This window comes from Python bivittatus, unplaced genomic scaffold, assembly GCF_059951505.1.
Source record: "Python bivittatus isolate LINGU-HERP-01145 unplaced genomic scaffold, Pbiv_v1 ctg000330_np1212, whole genome shotgun sequence".
Classification (NCBI taxonomy): domain Eukaryota; kingdom Metazoa; phylum Chordata; class Lepidosauria; order Squamata; family Pythonidae; genus Python; species Python bivittatus.
Window position 1 is genome coordinate 26,809,396 of NW_028277058.1, and position 24,305 is coordinate 26,833,700.

At 39.0% G+C, this 24,305-nt stretch overlaps 1 protein-coding gene across 2 annotated transcripts in view; it reads left to right on the plus strand.

The window, feature by feature from the left end:
* The first annotated feature begins 1,539 nt into the window (after positions 1-1,539).
* ALX1 (ALX homeobox 1) overlaps positions 1,540-24,305 on the plus strand; it is a 34,666-nt gene continuing 11,900 nt past the window's right edge. The window contains exons 1-4 of one of the 2 annotated variants that reach the window (XM_088141539.1): positions 1,540-1,988; positions 2,739-2,745; positions 7,082-7,417; positions 19,841-19,969. In XM_088141539.1, coding sequence (XP_087997665.1) covers positions 1,762-1,988; positions 2,739-2,745; positions 7,082-7,417; positions 19,841-19,969 — 699 coding nt within the window. In that variant the 5' untranslated portion in view covers positions 1,540-1,761. The remainder of the gene's footprint in view (positions 1,989-2,738; positions 2,746-7,081; positions 7,418-19,840; positions 19,970-24,305) is intronic. The other variant, XM_007430835.3, reaches the window with a different exon arrangement.

Here is a 24,305-nt window from a genome sequence, read left to right on the forward strand (position 1 = left end):
GTTCTGGGCCAAGAGCGATACCAAAGCGAAACATGTCTACTCTGCGCACGATTCCGACGATCGTTGGAAACGGAGGGGGAAATCTAAGAACATAAAAGATTGCCTCTGTAGGGAACTGGGAAATTTCCTCCAAGGAGTTTTCGTAATATTAGGTCGCCATGGAAGATGCAAGAAGGGTAAAGATGAGAATGGGTTCAGCATTCCAGGCGCATTTCCCTGGAATGAAAGAATTAACATCAGATAAGGGTTTGGGTTCGGCTGTATTGTTTTCTTGACAACAAACCAAGCTTAGCACGATCGCCACACTTATGCACGAGGCAGGTTTGCGTTAAACAAGCAGCGCGAGTTCTGTAGTCTCTTAAAGATTAACATTTTGAAGATGCGGGGGGAGGGAAAGGAAGAAGGACTTTCCTCATTCCTGAGTTACGGTCCACGTGCTCACGTAGCCAAAACTCATTAACCTTCAAGATGCTACAGAATTTGACTTTTCTGTAATTTGACTTTTCAGTTAAAAACAGCTAAAACTGTTATTTTATCATCATAGTCGTCGTCGTCATAATCATCAACGCCTTTTCCAAAAGGCTTCACAATGTATAGCTCCTTTCTCTGCCATTCCTTGCCACAAATCCACACAGACACATCCTTCTACATCCGCTTGAAGTATTAAGCAGCCGAATGCTTCGATTGAAACGGCAAGACATCGAACATCTCTCTGTGTATTTTGGTGGGAGGGACTGTCATCTTATGATTTACTTGGCAATACCTGTGCCCTCCTCGAGTCCAGCGGGCTTCTGAGATCCCGAGAGCTCACGCAAGGAGACGCGCGTTTTCGTGGAGGCGAGTCCCCTGGGCTGCGAGTCGATTTAAGCGGAGCAGCGCTGCTTCTGGCGGTAAAAAGGCTCCTCGAAAATAAACGCACTTTGAAACCAGGGACGCTCTGGAATCCTACCCAGCCAGCCACACTCCTGAGTTTGTTTTGGGTCCGGAGTGAGGAATCCGGATCCACAAGGCACTAAGAAGACCCCTTGCTTCCAGACAAGAGCGTGCTGAATGCGGCTGGACCAAGAGACGGATTTCCATCCGCTCCTTTGAAATTCCTAGCAGCAGCAGCAGCAGCAGCAGCAGCAGCAGCAGCAGCAGCAGCAGCAGCAGCAGCAGCAGCAGCTGTTTTCCACGCCGGCCTGGCAGCGTGCTCATTTTTGCTGGCCTCCGCAAGCCACTTCCTCCGAAGAGGGCCAGAGAAGTCTCCCGGGCGATTTCGGAGTCGCGCTCTCTTCCCGGCTCAGCCAGGGCTTTGAAGCTCGCGCGACAGCTCAGCAGCCGCCACCCTCGTCGCAGCCCCCGCTCCTCGGTCCTTTGTCTTTCTCCTCCGGTTTACCGGAGCCGAAGCTAAATCCTCGGGTCGAGACGGCGTCGCTGGGGAAAGGGAGGCGGGGAGGGGGCAGGACTCCTCTTGGCGGGGAAGAATCCGGGCCGAAATGTGAGTCGGTTGCGGTCGACGAGGAACTCTTTCCAGCCGCTCCCCCTCCCCTTGGCCAGTGTACCCTCCGCTGTGGGCCGAGGCTTTGAGGAGAGGGGGAGGGGGCCAGGAGGCTGGGTGGAGCCAACGGAGGCTGCGACGCGGGGAGGGTTGCGCAAGAAGCCCCTGCCGCGCTTCAAGGTATAAAAAGCGCCGTCGGGGCGCCTCCGTCGCGGCAGCCAGCGAGCAGGACGGCGGCCGGGCAGGCAGCAGCTGGGGCGAGTGCAGCTCCGTCGAGGATTATGGAATTCCTGAGCGACAAATTCGGCCTCAAGAGCCCCCCGGCGGCGGCAGGCAAAAGCGGAGATTTCTACCTGGCCTCCGGAGCCCCTTTGGAGCACGTCATGGAAGCACTAGACGGCGGCGAAGCCTTCTATGGCAAAGGTGGAGGCAAATGCGTGGGCCAAGCTGCCTACACTCCCCACGGCCGGCTGGATAGGACCTCCCCGGCTAGGGATGGCTCCGGTAAGTGAGGCACGGGGGGCCGCGGGCGGGTGGGTGTCACGAGACCCGGGCCAGGGTCCTGGTTTCCGAGGAAACGCCGCGCCAGTGGAACCGAGCTGGCTTCTGAGAACGGAAAGCTGCAGAGCGGTGGAGTTGGGGGAAAATCTTTGGCAGTTCTTCTCCCTCCCCCAAACGCACAAACAGGCCGGCTCCGGACAACAAATTTAACCCCTAATTTACTCAGTTCATCAAATTGCCTGGCTTTGCACAACACAGTGAATCGTAAAATATCAGCAGAGTTGAGAAAACACAACAGGCCAGGCAAAAATGCGGTTGGCTAGTTTTGGCTTCATGCTGTGATTGGCACCCTGTGGGCTCGATCCACCTAGAATTTCCCTGACGCCTTTTGATCCCAGTTCGCTTTAGTCAGGAGCCGCAGTGAAGAAGTTGGGGGCGGGGGAGGCTCTCAGAGGCCTTTGACAGATTCACATTACTTATTGGCAGCGGGATTGGGGGAGGGAACCCCTAGAATTCTTGAAATCAACAAGCGTGACTCAGGGGAAAGGAAAAAAAAAACACATTTAGGATCTGATGCCATAATTGTGAATTAAAGGAAATCCACACTCTTCAAAAATCGAGAAAATACAAGGTGTACCTCTCTCCGCCTGCCGTTTTATTTTAAAGTAGTTGACAATTTCTGATCAATGCTTGCAGTTAAGTTTCGGGCACACTGGTTTTACACACACACACGCACAATACAGTCTTTCCACAGAAGAAGCTTGGTCTGGAAAGCGCCCGGGAATATTTGAACTTTCCGACTGTCCCTGGACGAATTCCTCTGGATGCTCTTTCTCTACGTTCCTCTGGGAAGAACATACTTTAGGAAATCCTTTGAAAACTTGGAGGCTGGTTTGAATTAAAACATACGCACGCGCACACACAAGTTGGTCCATATGCTCGAAATTGTGCCCTTTGTAGGTTTTCTGGGTTCATGTACTCATCGATCTTGTACGGAGGAAACACCAACCGCCTTTATGTTGTATACATCAACACCGCATCTTCCTCTTCCTTAAGAAAACGAAAGTGAATCCCCAAAGGTTCTGCAGGCAGAGTCCGAGATGCTAAACTTAGAATTATTGACGGGGGGCGGGGGGGGAGGGAGGAGAAACAGGATGGCAGAAAGCAGCAGTTGTTTGGGGGTGAACTGGCGCACCGTGGCTTCATTTTACTTTTCATTTTCACCCGCTATTTCAGCTGTCATACCGCCGTGACTCGTATGGTAATACACAAGTCAGCTCAACTTTTACGACTAAATATCTGATTGTAGATCCCACCCCAGTATAACAGCCCAAGAGACTTGTGTGTTTGTATGGGGGGGAATAAGAGCAGTCCATGAACAGCTATTAGGCAGAACGAAATAAGGCGATAACTGAAGGACCAGATAACTTTTAAATATGGTTGGGGGAGCTGTGTTCTGATTTTGAGCTTCTTTTGGACATGGTCAACCGGTCAGTCTCTGAATGCTCTTTCTTTCTTTCTTTCTTTCTTTCTTTCTTTCTTTCTTTCTTTCTTTCTTTCTTTCTTTCTTTCTTTCTTTCTTTCTTTCTTTCTTTCTTCCTTCCTTCCTCCCTCTCTTTCTTTCTTTCTTTCTTCCTCCCTCTCTTTCTTTCTTTCTTTCTTTCTTTCTTTCTTTCTTTCTTTCTTTCTTTCTTTCTTTCTTTCCCTCATCCCTCTTTTCTTCTTTCCCTCTTTCCCTCTTTCCCTCTTCCTGCTAGCTGGGGATGATGGGAGATGTCCAAAACGTACAGAAGGCACCATTCGGGCGAAGGCTCCATTTATAGAGGCATCGGTCAACACGATTAAATTGAATGATTTTTTAAAATCTTTGTTGCTTTGCAGATACGTTTGTCTTTGTCTTTCTCCACTATTTTCTTTCCTTAGCAAATAGTTTCTTTAAATTTCATTTCGTTTTCTCCCTAAGATAAATTAAATTAAAGGGAAAACAAACGATTGCGTAGCTAAGTAGTGGTCCTGCTACTTCCTTCCTCTCTCTCCCAAACTAGCAGCTGCCCTTTGGGTTAATTTTATGTTGTCCGGAAGCGCTGCGTAGGTTCGCTGCTCTGCCTGCCGGCTCGAGGTTGAAGAAACTCTCACAGTCCAGCACAATGAAATGCTGGAAACCAGAAACCCGGAGTTCAGCTATCAGGACTTAAAACTACCCAAACGGTCAGACCCTGTTCTCTTTCTTTCACCCGTAACACAGCAGCAGTAATGGTGGCAGAAGCGATTAGCAGTAGTAGCAGTAAGGCAGACTCTTACAGAAAGGAAATCCTTGGTTTGCAGTTAGATTCCCATACTTATCTATTGAAAAGTGAGTATTCAATGGGGTTTCCTCCCGAGGCAACTGTGCATTGGACTGAAGCTTTCTCCGTGGCCAGGCGCGCCTATTAACATATTTCCAGCCTGGAAAGTGGTTGGAACTTCCCGACGGAGAAACCCCTTGTCTTTGAGAAGCTTCGCTCTTATACTTTTTTCATCCGAAAAAATAGGCTGTCACACAGACACACACTTCACCCTTTCCAACTGATAAGAGTAGGTTGGAATCAGCTCGTTGGGAGATTTCTAGGGAAAAAATCCTTGACTAAATACCCAACAGTTTCAAAGTAACCTCAAGGGTCGTCCAAAAACCCTAAACAAGGACATCACAAAACATCTCTTACTCCTTCTAACTTGCAGATTTGCCTCTTAAACCAGGAAGCTCTTTCCCCTAGGTCTCCCACTTCTACCTCTTACCTACCTCGTTTTTCAAACCTGACAAACCAAGGGAAGAAGAAGGGCTTTGTTACAGAGCCATTTAGTTTCACGAGGTTGGAGTTCTCTCCCGTTATATGACTAGTGCAAAAACTTGTCAATTAACAAAACAAACAACCCAAGGCTGGCCTAAAACATCTAGTAAAAAAACCACTTTCTGGAATTCGTTAGCATTTCTGTTCTTTAAATGCTACATTTATTTTCTCGTTTGCAGTGTGTTCTCTGCCACAGAACTCACAACAGAAATTTGATTTGCTCTCTAACTTTAGACTCAGCCTTGGTCAACGGGTTACACTGTCTGTAAAAAGTAAAAGTTGTCAACATTTTGACTTTATAGCACAGTATTTGTAACAATTTTTAAAGAATATAAATGTGAAAAAGTGATCCTTTTTACAAATATCTAATTTCTAACTAAATAAACCTACTATGTTCAGTGATTATCATCACTTGGTAAGTTTAATTATGAATCATAACATAATTTCCCTTATTATTAGAATAAAGGATTTATCCAATCATTTAAAAAATTCCCAGTGTTCAGTGCAACTTAAGAATAAGCTCAAGTGATTTCAGTAGGAATCACTTCTCAGCCCACACACACACACACACACACCCATATACATATGGAGAAATGCAACATCTAATGTATCTACCGATTTCATAAAATTATTTGATTAGTTTGCTATTTTGTTTAAGTAATGTTTACTATTTTGCCACTATTTATGCATATTTTGTTCTTGTTTGAATTCAAGGAGAGTGCTAGAAGATGGCATGACATTTTTACCAGGAAATGAACATTGTTGGCAGAGTTTAAGTCATTGTAGCCCACCTTGCTTAAATTATATACTTTTAGTGTGTGTGTGTGTGTGTATGTATACACTCTTTTGTCATATATATATAACAAAAGAGTGACTCTAATCCTAATTTATAAGTAAAAACATAAATATATTTGATCAGTAGGACTTTCCACTAAATTTGCTTGGAATCTCACCTATTGGTAAGGGCACTACTCTAGAATGCAGACCATGTCTGGTTAAAATTATACCCAATGAACAGGCAGAACAGTGTCATGAAAGTGCTGGGAGTGACAGAGAACATTAAAAACACGGTTAAAATGGCAAGTTAGGTTCCATTCATTGTAATGCTTACTGCTATGGATAGATGGAATCACTCTTTCCTCTCAAACTTGTTAAAAAAAAAATCTCCAAACTTCTAACATCAATTATCTTAGAAATGTGACATTTCAAGAGGGGAGGGGGAATCCTGGGAATTTGTTCAGAAGCTAAAGGGGGGAAAATACTTTAAGCCTTATCTTGGACAGTGAGTGTTTTTGAGAAGATAAATGGTTCTTGTAGGACTGGTGCAAAATATAGGAAATAATCATTTTGACTGAGTTATGATTTTGAAGACCCCCCCCCCCCAGTTTGCAGTAATAAAGAAACTAATTGGAAACAAAGCCACTCTGCTACGAACCAAGAACATTATTTTTCTGTGTAATATTTTCATTTCCTACTGTTCTTGACTCAGTAGTGCTCTGTTGTTTAATGAATCCTTGTAATGGATACTCCCCTAATAATTTTCATTACTAAACAATCTGCAAAACAAAATAACTGGACATAATCCATCCAAAGCAAAGCATTTTTAAAGTCTCATTGATTTTTTTTTCCCAAATGGAATGTGTTCAGCCTGTTCCTCTGCATATTCTTTGCTCAGCAATAAATTTCATTATCCCCAACTGATCTTACTCTGAGTAAATTTGGTTATGATTATGCTTGATAGTCTACCTGCAAATAAGGCCCTTTGACTGCTTTGTGAATGAAAGTATACATGCATAGGCTTCATGATATAGCTGACCCTTTAGAGGTACTTAATGGAGAATAAGCCCCATTGAATAGACTAAGACTTGTTCTAAATAAACAGACTTACTACAAAATAACTTCCCATGAATACAACAGGATTTACTGCTAAGAAGACTGTGCCACATGTTTGTACTATATTGATCTGATTTTCCATTCTAAGTATGAATCAATTTACTTACAGTGGAAAAAAAGAATTAGCACTGGTGCAAAAGTGCATTTTCCTTTGAAGCAAATCACACTGAAATCTTGGTGAGACTAAATTCATAATCTGTAAGAATCTCATTTTATAATTTCTAGACATTCAGTTAGGAGGAAGTGTGAACATAGCAAGTCTTACCCATGAGTAGACCATATTCCTATAAACAATCTTTATTCACACTGTGTTCTTACAAGCAATGCATGGTTTTTCACCCACTTTTTAAAATGCTTATAAACTTAACATGAATTCAAGCCAACCTCATTTATTTTCTTCTGCTGCACAGTGAACTTTGGGATTACGAAGGTTGAGGGTCAACCACTGCACTCTGAGATGGGCAGACCACTGGACAATTGCAGCAACCTTCGAATGTCTCCTGTGAAAGGGATTCCAGAGAAAAGAGAGTTGGATGAACTTGGAGATAAGTGTGACAGCAATGTGTCCAGCAGTAAGAAGAGAAGACACCGGACCACTTTTACCAGTTTACAGCTGGAAGAACTGGAGAAAGTGTTCCAGAAGACACATTACCCTGATGTTTATGTCAGAGAGCAGCTGGCTCTGAGAACAGAACTCACTGAAGCTCGAGTTCAGGTAGGTGCCTCAGTTCCATCCAAAACAGAGCAACATAATCTAAACAATGTTTCTCAAATGTGGCAACTAAGTTGTGTGGACTTCATGCTGGCTGGGGAGTTTTGGGAGTTGAAGTCCACACATCTTAAAGTTGCTAAGTTTGACAAACACTGAACTAGAGGTTAAAAGAAGCAGATGAAGCAGTAGGGCCCTGGGTATAAACTATCTGTCAGACAAAAGAAAATATGATATTTAGGGCTGATGCTAGGGTCTTTACTATTTGCTAGCAGGGCATACCATCCATCTAACATTGAGCAATTATAGAGATATCTTTCCCTGGCCCCCAAGTTCTTCACTTCATGATCTCAAGAGTTCTTCTCTTATCCCCTTCAGCCAGAAATGATGAAGCCATAGCATCTTACCTAGGAACATCTGGTACCATAATGGATTATGGACTGAGGACTGTTGGGGTTCAACCAGACCTGTGGCAGCATAAGCCCTTGCTGCTAACAGCAATCACGAAAACATGATGAAATGTGTGTTATGATATCACAACTCAGTCCTTGTTGTGTACTTTTCTGTACTTGCATCTCAATGTTGTAAGCCATGGGGGTTGCATCATGATGTTATTTTGTCATTTGCTCCACTTTCCCCTTTCACTCTTGGATCCCTATCTGTGGCAGAAAATGGTTCTGTTGGACAGCTTTAACTATGTTTCATTAAAGTGCCTTTGTACCTCCCTTGCATGATTTGCATTTTAGACCTAAATCTTGTTAATGAGGGACATAGAACAGAAGAAGCCATGTTTTCAATAAAAATAATTACATAGTCCAATTCCTATGTAATGCATTCAAATTAGGGACTCTGGAAATATAAAGCTGATGTAAACATGATAGAATTACTTTAACATTGTGATTACAAAATGGCAAGATGTGCAGGGAGTTAAAGGAATATATCTGCATTCTAAGGTGGGAATGACCTTTCGTCTGTTGAGGAAAATGATAACTTGCTTTAAAAATAAATTAAAAAATAGCAAAAGGACTCTCTGTAGTGAATCTAATTACCTGTTGATTCTGAAATGTTTTTAGAGAGAAGTATAAGGAAAGAATAATACTGAACAGTGTCAACCACATTAGTTCCTAGCATACTCATAGCAGTTGAGGTCTTTTTGGTACCACTATAACTACCCAGCTGGATCCTCCTGAGCTGTGAAATCTTGGACCTGGGCCCTGAGGTCCAGACCTAACTGTACTACCATCTGGAAATCTCCTATATAATTCCAGGAACCTTATCTGGCTTTCTACTGCAGTGTGACGCCAACACTTTATTGCATACTCTGTGAGTCAATAACATCATTATCATTGACAGATTTTGAGAAGTACAGGTTCTGGATCTTCTACTAGAAACACTGGAATTCTGTTTATAGAGTCTGCTATATTAAACTATTGAGGTTAGTGTAGACAGTGATGATGAAGGGACAGTGTTCCGCTAATAGTTGCATTCAATATTCTTGTGCTTCCTCATTGCAAGTGTAGGCAATCAGTTAAATCTGTTTCAGATTATTGTGTATCTATACCCCCCTCCTCATTATTACAAGCATGATTTTTATGATGTTTTAAGCATATACCTAAACATACACATGGTAAACAACAAATGTATGGTATGCTTGTATTTGCAAGTGCATGTATCTCACACAGAACTACTCATACAACTGGGTTGGGAGCTCATATTCCTGCAAAACTGACAGTATCTAGTTGAACTTTATATAGTCTGCAATATATTGTACTGGTAATCTGTAGTTGGTGAAGGGTCTGAAATAGTTAATATTATCCTATTCGGTTCCCATTCCTGGAAGCTACTCCCACTGAAATCAGTGGATGCCTGGTTATTCCTGGGCCACTAGAAGCTTGAAAACTTCCTACATACTGATGGCATTGAAGAAATCAGGATATGTTTTGGTGTTACTTCATCAAATAGATTCTGCCCTGAACAGAATTTATCCTTCCTCAATCGGTATCCTCCAGATGTGTCAGATTACAATTATTATTGTCACCCAGCAGACTAGAGATTATGGGATTTGTAATCTAACACATCTGAAGGGGTTGTCAGATTAAGGGAGGCTGCATTAATTCATATGCACAGTAAAATCCCGTAACCCTTATGAGTGTGCTAGAGGAGACTAGCTGGACACAGGTATTAATATTGTAATCTTAAATGTATTTCTTATGAATTAAATGCCTGTGGAACAAACTCATCAAAAATCCTGCTGGCTGAAGCAAATCTCAATGAACACAGTAGGCTTAAAATGAAACGTAGTTAATACACTGGGAAATAGCTAATAATGGATATATCAACAAATCTGAAAATATCATTTAAACAACTGTAGATAAGTCCAATAAACAAATATAAAGATACCTTGGATCCAGACCTAATCACCCTTAAAACCCCCCATTGATTTAAATCCTTCTGGTTTCAATAAGACTAACTCAAAGTATGCTTAAATCTGGACTAACTGGAGTAATTCTACTGATTTGAATTAATCTAAATATGATTAATGCTATATTTTCTCCAATGACTGCATGCATTAATATATTCTTTCTTTATGGTCTTCCTTCTGCTAAACTCTCCCATGAAATTTTTTAAACAAGTTGTAAAAATGCAGTGAAAGATAACATACATAAAACACTATGTTCAATGAAGAAACAGTCACCTACTGATTGTACTCCTTAATGTTTCATGGTATTTTGGTAGGACATTTAGTAAAACAGTCTAGGGAAAAGTTTGTAACTTAAAGAAGCATAAATATTAAATAGAACAAAAATGGGGTCATGGTTTTCCTTATGGGGAAAAGCTATTGGCCCTATATTTATGAAAAGAATAATCTTAGGCTTTTTAAAAGTGAAAATAACATACTATTTAAAAAACTGTATTAAAATGGTAGGGATTGAAAGAAGGGATGAGTTTATGGCTTTTCTAGAACACTTCTTAGTGTAATTAAATATTGTCTGATTTAAGCAAATTAAAGCTATACCCTCTCAATCCTACTAATTTCAGAATATTTATCAATTCTTTAGCACCCAAAGCATCCTATTTCTTAAAACAAAATAAATTAGTGTCAAAAGCAAATATTTTTGAAAACCATGTCTCTAAGTCAAAATTTGCTGGACATGATTTTCAGAATTAGATTAAGGTTTTGCTTTTGCACTTGAAGAAACTGCTGTACCTCTCATTTTTGCCTATGTTCACATCATATTTTACTGTTTGAGAGGAATAACAAGATTGGGTCTAATTCATATGGCAGCCGCTTAGGTTTTGCTAAGGCTTCTCAAGTCATTATGACAGATAAAAGAGTGGCAGAGCCAGATCTACCTAATTTGTAGGAGGCAGCATAAAGAGAGGGCGGGCAGTTATGGCTTGTATATATTATATACTCTCCTTGGAACAAAATTGCTGGTTTCATTTTTTTTTTCCTGAGAATGTTTATTCTACTCTTTGTGTACATAGAGATTTCCGTGCTTATTGAAGTAAATGCCCTAGATTTTTGCATCTCTGATCAGCCTACTGAGAAAGGCCAATGTAAGAAAATGGTGATCATAATTTCACTGAGCGGCAATAGTATTCCATCATGATATTAAGCAATTTTCAAAGGCCTTACATCATTAGAGACCAGCATCTGGTTAGGCAGGGATAACAAGCAGCAGATTGTTGCTTCGATTTCTATAGGCAATGGTTACTTTATCTTTGCCAAAAGTCGGCTTTGAGTAAATCGATGTAAACAGAAACATTTTGGGGGAGTGTCAGTGTTAAAAAATGTGGGTTTCTTTCCCCATCAGTTCCTTTAAAATTCAAGCAAATTGTTTGATTTAATTTAGCCAAATGATTGGCTGAATATATGCACTGCACATCTCCCTTCTCTAACATTTCATCAAGATCCAATTTAAATTTCATCCTGCTTACATACCGAAAGAATCTGCTTGAACCTAATTTATTGAAGTGGTTTTCTTTTTCTGTTGCATGTCAGTGGAGTAACTGGCACCCAGCCTAAGGAGATGGTCAAGAACTTTGCAATGACTGGGGCCTAAATAATAAATTCCCATTATGAGTTATTTGCCTCTACTGCAGAGACAGCAGGGAGGCAAAAAAAAAAAAAATTTTTTTTTCCTAGAGTCCCCATAGAGTACCAATTTATCAACAAAATATTTATTCCTGCAATTGGTTATGCAGCTGGGTAAATCTTATTGACTAGTGGTTGCTATGCATGACCATGATATACTTATTGTGTTTCTGCTTTTGATGGTTTGGGGGCACTTTTCAAAATTGTTCTGTTAAATTCGCAAGAGGGCCTGTGGAACTTTAATTCTCTCACTGGTGTTTCAGCATGGCAGCCAAGTTCCTGTTCTGCTATTAGGTGAAAACAATTTCGAGTGGTTTGTTTCTTAATTGGCTAACCTTTAACTGCCCTGAAGGAGTGTTCGGATTTGTTATTGTGTAAAGCTGACTATGAATGTGGTGGAGTACAACAAATTTGGCAACACTAGAATATATTCATTCATTCAGTTCAAAGGAACAAATATGAAATAAATTATCTGTGCAACTTGACATGCTAATATGCCTCTTGCAAGAATAACTTTGGAAAGTCACATAATTATGCAGCAACCAAATTTCATGACTTGCTATGGGGATAGCAGCTCCAATGGATTGAAGCAACCATTCCAGTTTATATTTCTTTCAGAGTTTCAGATAAGCCTTTTCACTGATACTCCAAAATACAAAAGTGCAGAAGTTCCATCTGCTTCATATCAACTAGTTGCTATATACTCGGCCTGGTTGGGCTGCTTTTGGAAACTTCAGTTAGTTCAAAAAAACCCCATTGTACTTCTTTTATTTAATTTAGCTCAATAATTGACTGGATCAGCAAGTCTTTAGAATCAGCATGGAAGAATGTGAAAATGGGGATTGCAACAAAACAGTGCAAAGACATTGTGCTCTGTCCAGAGTTTTTACCAAGTGTTTTCCTTCAAGCTGTTTTCTTTTTTTCTTTTTTTACCTCCCTATTTTTATTTTCCTACTGTTCTTTACTTCTGTGGCTACTGATATACTTAATCATCATTGGGCTGCTTTTTACATTTAACAAATGAAAATAACAAAAACAAAACAGAATGAAAAGAAAATGACAGAGGTGAGGATTGAGTTGCAAAACACAATGTCATTCTTTTGAAGCCAGTACCTAACTTCCGAAAACAAACTAATACAACCCAGAGACAAGAGTTTGTCCAAGGTACTAAATAAAAGTAAGAGTGGGGGTTAAGTCCCAGATACAAAATTGTGGATTTGTCCACCAAAGCACATCAGAACACCCATGTCACAGAAAGTAAACTGACAATGGTCAGAGAAACACATACACCCAAAGTTGCATAGAAACATACTTCATATTAAACCTCATATGCAACCAAAATAAAACCAGTTAGAAGAAGAAGAAAAGCAGAGCACACCCTGCACACATGCCCTCCAGGTCAAAGTTGTACCATGTTAAAAGAAACCATATAAAATGTACATCCCCAAGAAGGAAAATACACAGGCATGTCCTGGGCATGGGCAAAGAATTCTCCTCATTCCCTTAAAACTTCCTCTAGTTCCTTTGGATGTTCTTTACTATTGCCATTTTACACCATAGCCTGCCATTATTATGTCCAGATGATGCTTGCATAAGTAAATAAGATGCTGGAGTCAGTAATTTTATCCTACAGCTTGCCAGTTTCCAATTATTATTCTAAGGGGGGGGGGGTCGGGGTCGAGAGGGAGAAAGAGAGAGACAGAGTAAAGGAGATTTCTACTGCCACTGGGGTGACCATAACGAGCACTTGGTGATTCCAATCTTATATTATACTATTTCATTCATTGTTCATTTTAATATAAAAAGTACACTTTGAAAGCCCTTTATAGCTTACTCCTGAAGGAACAAGCAAAGAAAGAGAGAAACAGGGCAAGAAAACTCAGATGGGATTAAGCAGTATTCATCTTGACTCCATCTGAGGTATCTTGCTCTGTTCCCCTGCTCTCTTCCTTTGCCTTTTCCCTTCAAGGGTATGAGGGATAGAGTCTTCTCCTGTGTTGTCCCATCTCTGGCTGACCTTTGGCAGACAGAATTTTGCTGTAAAGTTTGCTTTTACAAATGCCTTTTAGTTGATGAAGCTATATTTTAAATGATGTACCCCCCAACATAGTGTTTTGGTTGTGCTGATATTTTAGACCAGGAGCAGACAATGCAGGGCCTACTTCATCAGTGTGCTTATGGACACTTTTGCTGGTACCCACTGGGCTCCTAGCCTTGCCTGACTTTACTTTTTTTTTAAAAAAAATTATTTTAATTTTTAAAAATGGAAAGCTGGCATAGTGCAAAATAGCCTCTAGCATCATCTTTATTTTCAAGGTTGCTTCTGGAGCCCTATATTGGTCTCATAATTATTCTTAAATATGGTGGATGAAGACAGCCCTCAGATCTGTTAGGAAGTGTGCCCTCCTTCTTCTTTTGGAGTTAGAAAGAATGGCAGTGGACAACCTCACTAGTTTGCTTCTGGTAAACAGGTGTTGCATAACAGGCCACTTGCCCCAAAACATATCCTGCCTATTCTTAGTTTAAACCAGTGTTTCTCAAACTTGGCAACTTTAAGGTGTGTGGACATTGGTATTTTTTGTTTTATTTACCACTTTCAACATATTTAAAATAAATGAAAATGCTTGAAAGTGGTAGAGATCTAGTTACAAAAGGTTATGCAGAACAAAATACTTCTGATTTCAGTAGCCTTAATATATGTGTCTGTGTGTGTGTGTGTATGTGTATATGTATACATATACATACATGCATACATACAGTGCATACATATGTACATATATAATGAATAATTATAATGATAAATATTTTACATACCAATTTAAATCCTTTGAAATAAACACAGTGAAAATAATAGAACTGAAATTAAAGCCATTCAATATAAAACGAAGTAGGTATATTTATAGACTAGTGCTTATCAATCTTGGCTCCTCAGATATTGGAGTTCTATCAGATGTAGGATCATATCCTTGTTGGTAAATTTATATGTCTATTTTGCTGAAGGCTATGAAAACTCCCCAATCCACTGGCCCAAAACATATTATGGGAACTTAATCATGAGGCCTTTTTCATGAAAAAATCTCTTTAAATTGGCTTGATGCCTGGGTTGTTGAAAGGTGTAGGTCAATAACATCTGAGGACCTAAAGTTAGAAAACATTGTTAATTTTAGACATGCAGAAAAGATATCATGGAACTATATTTCAGAATTCTCCAAAAAGTTTTAGTGTAACAGGATGTAATTTACTAGGGTCATCTGTTGCTCTCATGCAATGGGTTAGCATCAGAGACGCACAGAAATCCTACTGAAAATATTGCTATGAAACCATTTCTAAAACATTCATGGGATAATTCTTTTTGGTGTGATGACAGGTTCTTAAAATATCCTGAGGTATCAAAAATGCATATTGGAAGTGAGATGCATCACATGCTAATTCAGACTATGACATTTGAACTGAGGAATGACATATGGAATTGTTACCTTAGCATATGCCTAAATGTATCAAAGCATTCAGATAGATGATATTTGCATTAGAAATCCTTCCTTTCTGAACTCCAGCCTGATTATTTGAAAAGAACTTTTGAAATTATCCTGAGGGTTGCATGACATTAAACTAAAATCTACATAAAGCCCAAGAGTCATTGGTTGCCAAACCTGTATTAGTATATGAAAAGCAGTTTTATGGATTTGGACTTGGACCATAGCTCACCTATCTTGGTACTTTCTTATTCTGTCTTCATAAAGAGTCTCCACTAAGAAGTCCTTCATCTCTCTGCCACTAACAACTTCAGCTGCATGTGTTAGGGATAGCTTATGATAGCCTATCAAGATCAGAATACTGTTAGGCTCTAAGATTTCATAAAAACCTAAAACAGTGTAAAGGACGGACAAAAGGCTAATCTCTTATCTGCAAAGGGCCCTAAATTTAAAGATGACTCTCAACTCAAGAACTAAATTTGACATTGTTTTTCTTCAATTCTTTGGATCAAGGGTTGTATTTAGTTTTTGAATACTGTAGTGAATAAGATGATGGAGATGTATAGCAGAGCAAAGAAACAGGTAGGACCAACAAAACCTTTACTTTCTTTTAAACTGAATTGATTAAATATAATTAATTTGATTACCCCCATGAATTTAATATGACTCATCTGTCACATTAAATATTATGAATTACCATTTTTATTGCTTGCAGCAAAAGCAATAGTTAAACAATCACTCAAGAGTAAAACAATTTTTATGAACAACAGAATAAAGACCACCATTAAAAAAAAATGAGAAAAAGTATACATCCCCAAAACATAAAACATTTAAGAAAACAGCCCCTATCTGATGAGGGTAATCCTTCTTTCAGAACACTTGTGATCTTGCTCAACTAATGAGCATGTAACTTTCTTACTGAAACAGCAAATTGGACCGTTTGATAAATGGAAAAGAGTTTCTATCTGCCAAAATGTTGAGGTAGGCCCAACTCTTGTACTAAAATATTGTTCCATTCTTGGGTAAAACAAAACAACTATTCTGGGCTCATATACATCCTACATAAAATTAGATTAGATAATGAGAAAATATATCTAGTAATTATGCTTTCACAAATAATTGAATGGACATTCAGAGTATTTTAGAAATAACTTTAATCAGTGATTGCTGAGGGCATTATCTGTAGTCTTAACATGTGTCCTTCTCAACATGGGAAACATTTTTTATTTGTAAATTATTTGTATGGCCACCCAACTTGCAAAATGCAAATTAATTTAACAGTTAATTCTATTATGATTTTTAAAAATAGAAACATCATCTGCTTGCAAATAGTTGATTATTTCTATGTCTGTGTTAAGTCATAACTGTATGTATGAATCCACAAGTTGACTTTTACTGTTAGTGATAGGGAAGATTCTATGATATGTAAATATCCCCCAATTCTTGTTTTGAAACTGCCAGTTGCTTAATTGCCATTCTGTGATAAGTTCATTTTGCTCAAACACTTAAGGGGACATTTTTGTGCTATCCATAACCATTTGTGGATCTTTAAACTTATGCCAAAGATAAGCAGTTTTGCCTTTGATAGCTTATTGTTAATTTCTCTTATTGGCAGTACTCTTGAAAGTTTTCAGGTCTAACTTTGTAAGAGAGGGGGGGGGAAAACCTCTGCATACATGAGAAGTGGAATTTTCTGACTTTATATTGTTAATGAAAAAAAAAGTGAAATAGGTTTTGATACAAAATACATGTTAAAAACAACAACAACCTGAATCAAAGTACATCCATCTTCAATCACTCTGCCAATATTTATCTCCTTTGAGGAAGATCCATTTGCCTCCAGCTTCATCCTAATTCAGTTGTCAAATTGCAATTTCTGAACTATGTTCAGCACTTTTTGGCTCAAAACAGTTTGGCTTACAATCTTGGTCTATCCACTGGCTGAAATATGGATGATAAATCCTCTACAGCAGCATCTAAATTTGTATGGAAAATCCTGGTGTATCTTATAGCAAGACTCTGCAAGAAGAAGTATGGTTCTAGCTTGTTCTTTCTGAAAAAAGTTATTCTTTCTTTTTCCTAATTTATACATGTTATATACATGTTAAATACTACATATAATAAATAGGCCTGAAATATTTCAATTCAGTTTTATTGCCTTTTAATGCATTGGGACAATTGTACTCCATTTCCAGCCTGAAGAAATAATGTTGACAGTATCTGTATACGTAAACAACTGAACAAATACTGGAGTACACCATTCTAGTGCCAATTTAGAAATTTCTGGCAGAAACCTATTTTCTTTTGTAGTTTTATAGAACCTGAAGGATAATTTGTAAGTATTTGCTGAAATAATAAGAGGCCATTCCAAGAGGGTTTTTTCCCCTAAGAATGGATGATTTTTAGTTGGGATTAGCTACTGAAAAACTTGAAATGCTGAATCTGTAGCTCACATTCCATTTGTTTGGAGTGGCTTATTAAAACTGAATGTATTCATCTCTCAATATTTTTGCTCACCTTTCATAAGAAATCCCAAGACTGTTTTTCCCAATATCTTGTATGATATTCAAGTTTCTTTTGCTTCCATAAATCATAATTTTGCAGCATTGCTTCCTCTGCTCTTTTTTTCTTTTTATCTTCTAACAAGTATTCAACTCATGAAATTATTGCTAAATGTTTTCAGTGGAACTTCCAACAAGACTGAATATGATCTAAAGCTCCTAGAAATCACTGGAAGTGGGATATTTACTTCAGCAGATGAAAGGCAATACTACATATTACAATTGTGGGAGCAATATCAGTAGGCTATTAATTCATTTCCAAGTCATAAAGAATGGAAATAAAGCATATGGATGCCCTTATCTTTATATGCATGGCATGGGTCCAGGTTACCGAGAGACCATCTCACCCCCATTACATCGACCTGTCCCACCTGGTCTGGCAAAGAAGGCATGTTACTGTCATGAGCAAGGCAAGAAAATGTCAACTGGCAGGTCTCAGGAGGAGAGCCTTCTCTGCCGTTGCCCCTGCCCTACGGAATACTCTCCCCCCAGAGTTGAAGCAGGCCCCTACCCTCTCAATTATCTGGGAGGAATTGGACCTGCCTCTGCCAACTTGCATGGGGTGAGAAGAGAATACAACCAATCCTGGAGGTGGCTGGCACCTTGAAGATGCTCCCCAAATTTATTAACACCTAATTAACATCAGCCTCTTGGAAGTATTATACAGGAAGTTTGTTGTTGTAGTGTATTTTAATTAATTAATTAATATTTATTTATTTTAATTAATATTTATTCTGTTTTTACTGTAGATCACCCAGAGTCGCTCTGTAGTGAGATGGGTGGTGACAAATTTGAAATATAAATAAATAAATAAATATCCCTGCCCATATTAAAATGGTGGCTACTTGTACCATGTCTTTTATTCCTGATATTTATTTGGACATAATTAGATCTATTTTAAATAATTTACACAATCAGAGGTGTTTCTTGATGTCTTATTGCAATATCATAGTTGATTTCTCTATAGCTAGATACAAACCATGAGTGCCATTTACATCAGTGTTGGTTACCACAGCGACCAATACACATAATCTTTGAAGGCCTTTTCTGAGGCTGGCTGTAGGTAGCTCCCCCCTACTGCTTATGCCATCAATTCCTACTCTCTGACTGTGCAGGTAAAGGAAACAGGAAGAGAATATTTCTAGTAGTTTCATTGGGGAACAGTCCCTGAGAGCTACAAATCGTTTGTACTAAATCAATAGGTCTCACATTTCAAAAAGAATTTAAGAGGAACTCTGTTCCAAATAGCTCCACCACAGTCTGATAATCAGAGTTTATTTGACAGATTCAGCTTGATTAAGATGTGCAAACATGCAGGATCTTTTCTTCCAACTGTAACCCTGAACAGTACATGGTGAAACTGGGCTGAACTGGTTCTGCTGAATGTACCTTCACATATATAATATTAAACTGGCTACCAAAGTTTGGATTTGAAAAGGAAAAAAGAAAAGAAAAGACAATGAAGTCAACATCAGTAGCTAAATGGGTCTTCATTATTTTCTTGGAATTAATCACTTAGAATGTGAGGATGGATCTTTACTCTTTTTCCCCATCCCTTCTGTTTTTGTCTCATTTTTGGGGAATCCCCTCTTTCAAAATACTCCTTTGATTTACTGTGCAAGATTACTGTAGAACCATTCTATCTCCCATTTTGAATTTAGCATTTACTCAGAACCAAAAGCTTATGGAAGGTAAAAATGAAATAAATATATTGGGATAAATTTTCCCACTGCTATTCAGTGATAGATGTTGCAAAGCAGATTATATACAAGGTCTCTCTAATGCCATTCCAGAGGAAGTGTCTTCTTAAGACATTTCTAAGGTGTGTTAAGACATGGATTTTCTTTGGAGAATCAGAAGAAGGAATCCCATGGCTGTAATCAGCTTTTCTTATTATATTTCTATCTTCATTTGGTAGTAATTTCAAGCAAAAATGCTTCTGGGGCCAGCACACACAACATGTGGGGCCTGTGGTCCAGAAAGTAGTGAGTGAGCCAAGATACCTTATCTCTATATATGAAAATTTAATTTATATTTATTAAATGAAATTAAAATGTAATACAGCTCGTATTACTTTCTGATTATGCATATAACACTTTCTCCTTCTGTCACATTAATATTTACAATATGGTCATAATTTGTCAACGTGGGAGATGCATGTAAGGCTTTCAGGGGTCAGCTGCAATCCTGGGACTTAAGCAGTTTGCCACTAAGCTATGGGCTGGCAAAGTAATTAAGTGGGAGGGCAGCAGACGTGGTCTTTTGGACATTCTAATAATGTTCTTATTTGACACAGGTCTGGTTCCAAAACCGAAGAGCAAAATGGAGAAAGAGAGAACGGTATGGGCAAATCCAACAAGCAAAAAGTCATTTTGCTGCCACCTATGACATATCTGTTCTACCACGGACTGATAGCTACCCCCAGGTATTGAATATACTGAATATTTATTTTTTTGTTTCTTTTCTCTGCAAGACAAAAGCATATAATTCATGTTTATCATACACACACATACACATTGCAGGTGGCACAATGACTACATAATTGCTTATGCAATAAACTTTTTTTTTTTTCTTCATAATTTGCATCTCAGTAGAGGATTTTTTGTGCCACAAGGAGCACTTGTCTAGAAGTATTTCATGCTGAGTGAAGAATCAGGATTCTGAGTACAAGAAAACCTCTTTTGTCTCCTCTGCCTCATCTGAAATTGTGAATCAGTCTGCAGGCAGCAGAGTTAACTGGGCAACCCTTACCCAGGGAAAAACATGGGAGTTCTCCCAGTTGGGAGACATTTCAGCACCGGGATGCCTGCTTCCAGTAGATTTTGTTTAGCTATGATGCATGGAAGACATTCTAAGTGGAAGTTCTAGATGAAAGCTCATAAACTCATAAAATTACTTAGTTTTGACCAAATTACTATAGAATTTGCTCTTTAAGTTCTGTGCATTTGTTAACTATTAAAAGAAATCTGCCCTTGCAAAGCATGATATGACAATGCTTGGGGACTTTTTTGGCAATCTGTAACCTGCTTGAACAAGAATTTTATAAAAACAGTAATGCAGCCAACCATCTGTTTTCTTTTTATTCCATTCTGTGAATTGTTAATTGTGTAATTTTATTTTCCTTAAAACACATTTTGGAGAGGTTTTTTTCCCTTTGCCTTCCATAAACGTCAGGAAGCATTGTAATCAGAGCAACTGAAGTGTTTACAAAGATAAATAATTAGCTGTTGGAATATTGTGTGAAAAGAGAGTCAGAGAAAACGTCTTTCAACTCTTTCCAGAGTCCCAAAGCTGGCTTCCTAGCAAAATGTCAGGCACTAATCTTTTGTCTGGAAATTCTACGATTTTTTTTTTGTTTTGACAATCTGGTGGAGTCTTCTAGATGATTTAGAGTCCTTGCACATGTCATAAAACCAGCTGTAATTATGCTAAAACAAGAGTTTTTCCTTTGTCAATGTTGTGCCATAATAAAACTAACGTAGGTGCTTTAGTATCTCCATTTCTCTGAAAGTAGGAAAAGCATGGGATGAACTTCCAAGTAAAAGTATTTAGAATGGAGATTCCAGTGCAAGAAGGTAACACAACTGCCCATATTATTTTTATGATATCAAAGCTATTTACCTCTTGACTAGGTACGGTTAGAGATAGAGTTTACTGATTTTGTAATATGTCTGTTTGCTGAAGTCTTCCTCATGCTGGTGCCTTCCAGCTGTTTAGGGTACATCATCTCTGACCATTGGTTATGCTGCTTGGAGCGGATGAAAGTTGTAGTCTGAAACCCATGTTTGCATATTCTGGGTTGAGAAGGAGACCTAGAAAATCTGAGTGATTATATGTTTATAGATAATTATATAAATCTTTCCTTCCTGTGCTTTCAGTAAACATATGGAATGAAATCTCCTATGGTCACATATAGTAAAGACTATAAGCCATGAGCCACTTTCAATATTTTAGTTATTTATTTATTTAGGCTAATAAGCTGCTTCATTCATAAATGACTCCAAGCAGTATGCATTCCAATGGAGTAGAAATGTTAAAGCAATAAATAATAATACAGTACAAAAGCAAGCAAATAGCAGTAACCTTCACCTCCATCATACCACGGAATATCACTCTTGCTAACATTACAATTATAAAGGAGCACCTGCAAGGCTGAACGACAAAAAAGTCAAGATAGTGGCCATGAGTGTGTGATCAAAACAAATATAAAAGGACAGGGCTTTGGTTGTGCACCCTTGCAGATGCCCCTGCAATCATGTACTGTAGAGGGGAAAATCCCTAAAAGCTTTCTGAAATAGCCTGGTGTTAGTGGGTATTCTAAATGCCAAAGAGTTGGTGCTAGCAGCAGTGTTCCAAAGGAGAGGGGGAGCAATGGAAAAGGTCCACCCTCATGGTCCTTGATGAAGAAAGATGTTCTAGGTCTTGTGGGATGAGCAGAAGCTGATGGGAGCAGGCAGGACTAAATACATGCAAGTCCTGAGCCATGTGTCAAGCTCCCTTCAAACATCACAAATTCATTTCAAGTTCATTATAACATGACAGTACATGGAATTGCTTGTCACAAATATTGATGAGATCATGATATTTGATTGCATGCAATGTTTACAAAAGCAAAGATTTTTTTGTTTTTTTTAAAAAAGAGTAACCTGAAGATCATTAGAGAGGTACTGTACTCTGCATTTATAAAGAATCAAGTCCCCCCCCCCCCTCATAATGGGTGCAGTCCCACAATACAGAAGACCATATGATTTGTTGGCTTCTTTGGCTTTTCTTCATCCCGCTCAGCCTCCCCTACTTTTTCATGCTGTCTGGGAAGTTCCCTTTAGCTTCATGGAATTGGAAACTGGCAAGCATGCTTCTATTACTAGAGACATCCAGTGGCTCCAAAGCCCTCCCTGAGTGCAGCTGCAGAATTGGATCCTATTCAGTTTTTTAGAGTGGCTTAACTTTTACAAGCTTAAACTATTTATACAAATGAAAACATGATTAAAGGGAGGTGCTGGAATGTTTGTCTCCTAACTGGGCATGTTGTCTTCTATATTGTTTTCTAAAAATTATATTGAAACATTGAACAGCCTTAGGAAATTCACAGTCATTGGGACAATTATGAAACATTTAAAATTTCCAAAGATGTGCTCTTTAGGAAGGGGCAGACAATTTTTCTCAGCAGGGAACTGTATTTTATTTTTATTCCTCTGTCTCTAAGGGACATTTATTTATCTATATTTAATGAAATAGATCATTAAAAATTGCCTAAATCTATACAGACTCTGGCATCATGCAACAGTTCAGAATATAATATTATTTAAAAAAATCAATCAATCAATCAATCAATCAATCAATCATCATCATCATCATCATCATCAACTCAGTCGATCTCTTCCTTATATTGCTATTGTAGATGTTCTAACTATTACTGTGTGTGTCCCCTAGAGTCATTCTGGAGATTGAGGTGACTAATAAACTGATTTGAATAAATAAACAAACTAACTAGGATCACCACTCAGCAAAGCTATTGGCCAAAAGCTCATTGGAACAGTACTGCTTCAACTTGCTTCCAGAAAGCAGAGAGTCAGAGCTGCCTGTCCTCCAAGATGATGCTGTTCCATCAGGTGGGTGTCACCACCAAGAAGCCTGTCACCTGGTTCATTATCTTGTATACTTCACAAGTGGAGAGGAATCTTCACAGACCTCAACCAGATGTCCTAGACAGATGGGCAGATTCTATTTGGGCAAGATGTTGCCCTGTGAAGGGCTTTAGTGATACACCAGCATTTTGAATTGGAAACTTACTAGCAGCCAATACAGCAACTTCAAAACTGGAGTTATTTATTTATTCAGATTTGTTATAGTTATTCAGCTCCAACAAACTCTGGGCAGTGTCTCCTTCTCCTTCTCCTTCTCCTTCTCCTTCTCCTTCTCCTTCTCCTTCTCCTCCTCCTTCTCCTCCTCCTTCTCCTCCTCTGCATTTTCCTGTGGCGCAGGCTCTGCTTTTCAGATCAACAAATGCCATTTCAGTGTCCTGCCACAACATTGTATATGGCTTTTGATCCATTGGTTGAAACAGGAATTAACCAATCAGCTTGTCACCTGATTGGTTTGGTCTGTGTTCAGCTCAGTGTCACCCTTGGGGGAGGGCAGTTTCCAGTGGCAACAATGAGGAAGAACGGACCTTGCCACCAGACTCTGGGCAGTGTAAAAGCCAAAATGTCATAAAAACAATTAAAAGCTAAAACCACAAAGACACCCCAGACTAAAAACAATCTTAAAGACAACACAGATCACATCCCCCCACCCCCCAAATATATTAATACATTAACACCAGGCCTAGGAGCAAAGCAAAGTGTGAAGAGCTTTCTAGAACCCCAGGAGAGAGGGTGCTGTCCTTATCTCTGGTGGGGGGGGGGGATGCTGTTCCAGAGGGTGGGAACCTTATATACTGATAAGGTTGCAGTTTTTAGGCATGTCCAAAGGCAGTCCCATATAGAGCATTTTACAGTAGTCTAACTGAATAGTGATCAGGGCATGAGTAACTTATTAAATTACCTCAACAATGGCTGGGCGATGCTACAAGACTCTATAAATCACTGGTGAGGAAACTTGTTTGATGCTACTTCTTCTGGTCTAGATCAATAGCCAGATCTAGGTGGGTCGGTTAAGCTGTAATATCCGATATTTTAAATAAAAAGAAACAGAAAAAAAGTGACGGAAAAGATTATTAAAAAGCAACTGCCAGTTAGATTATGGCTAGAAGGATAGTC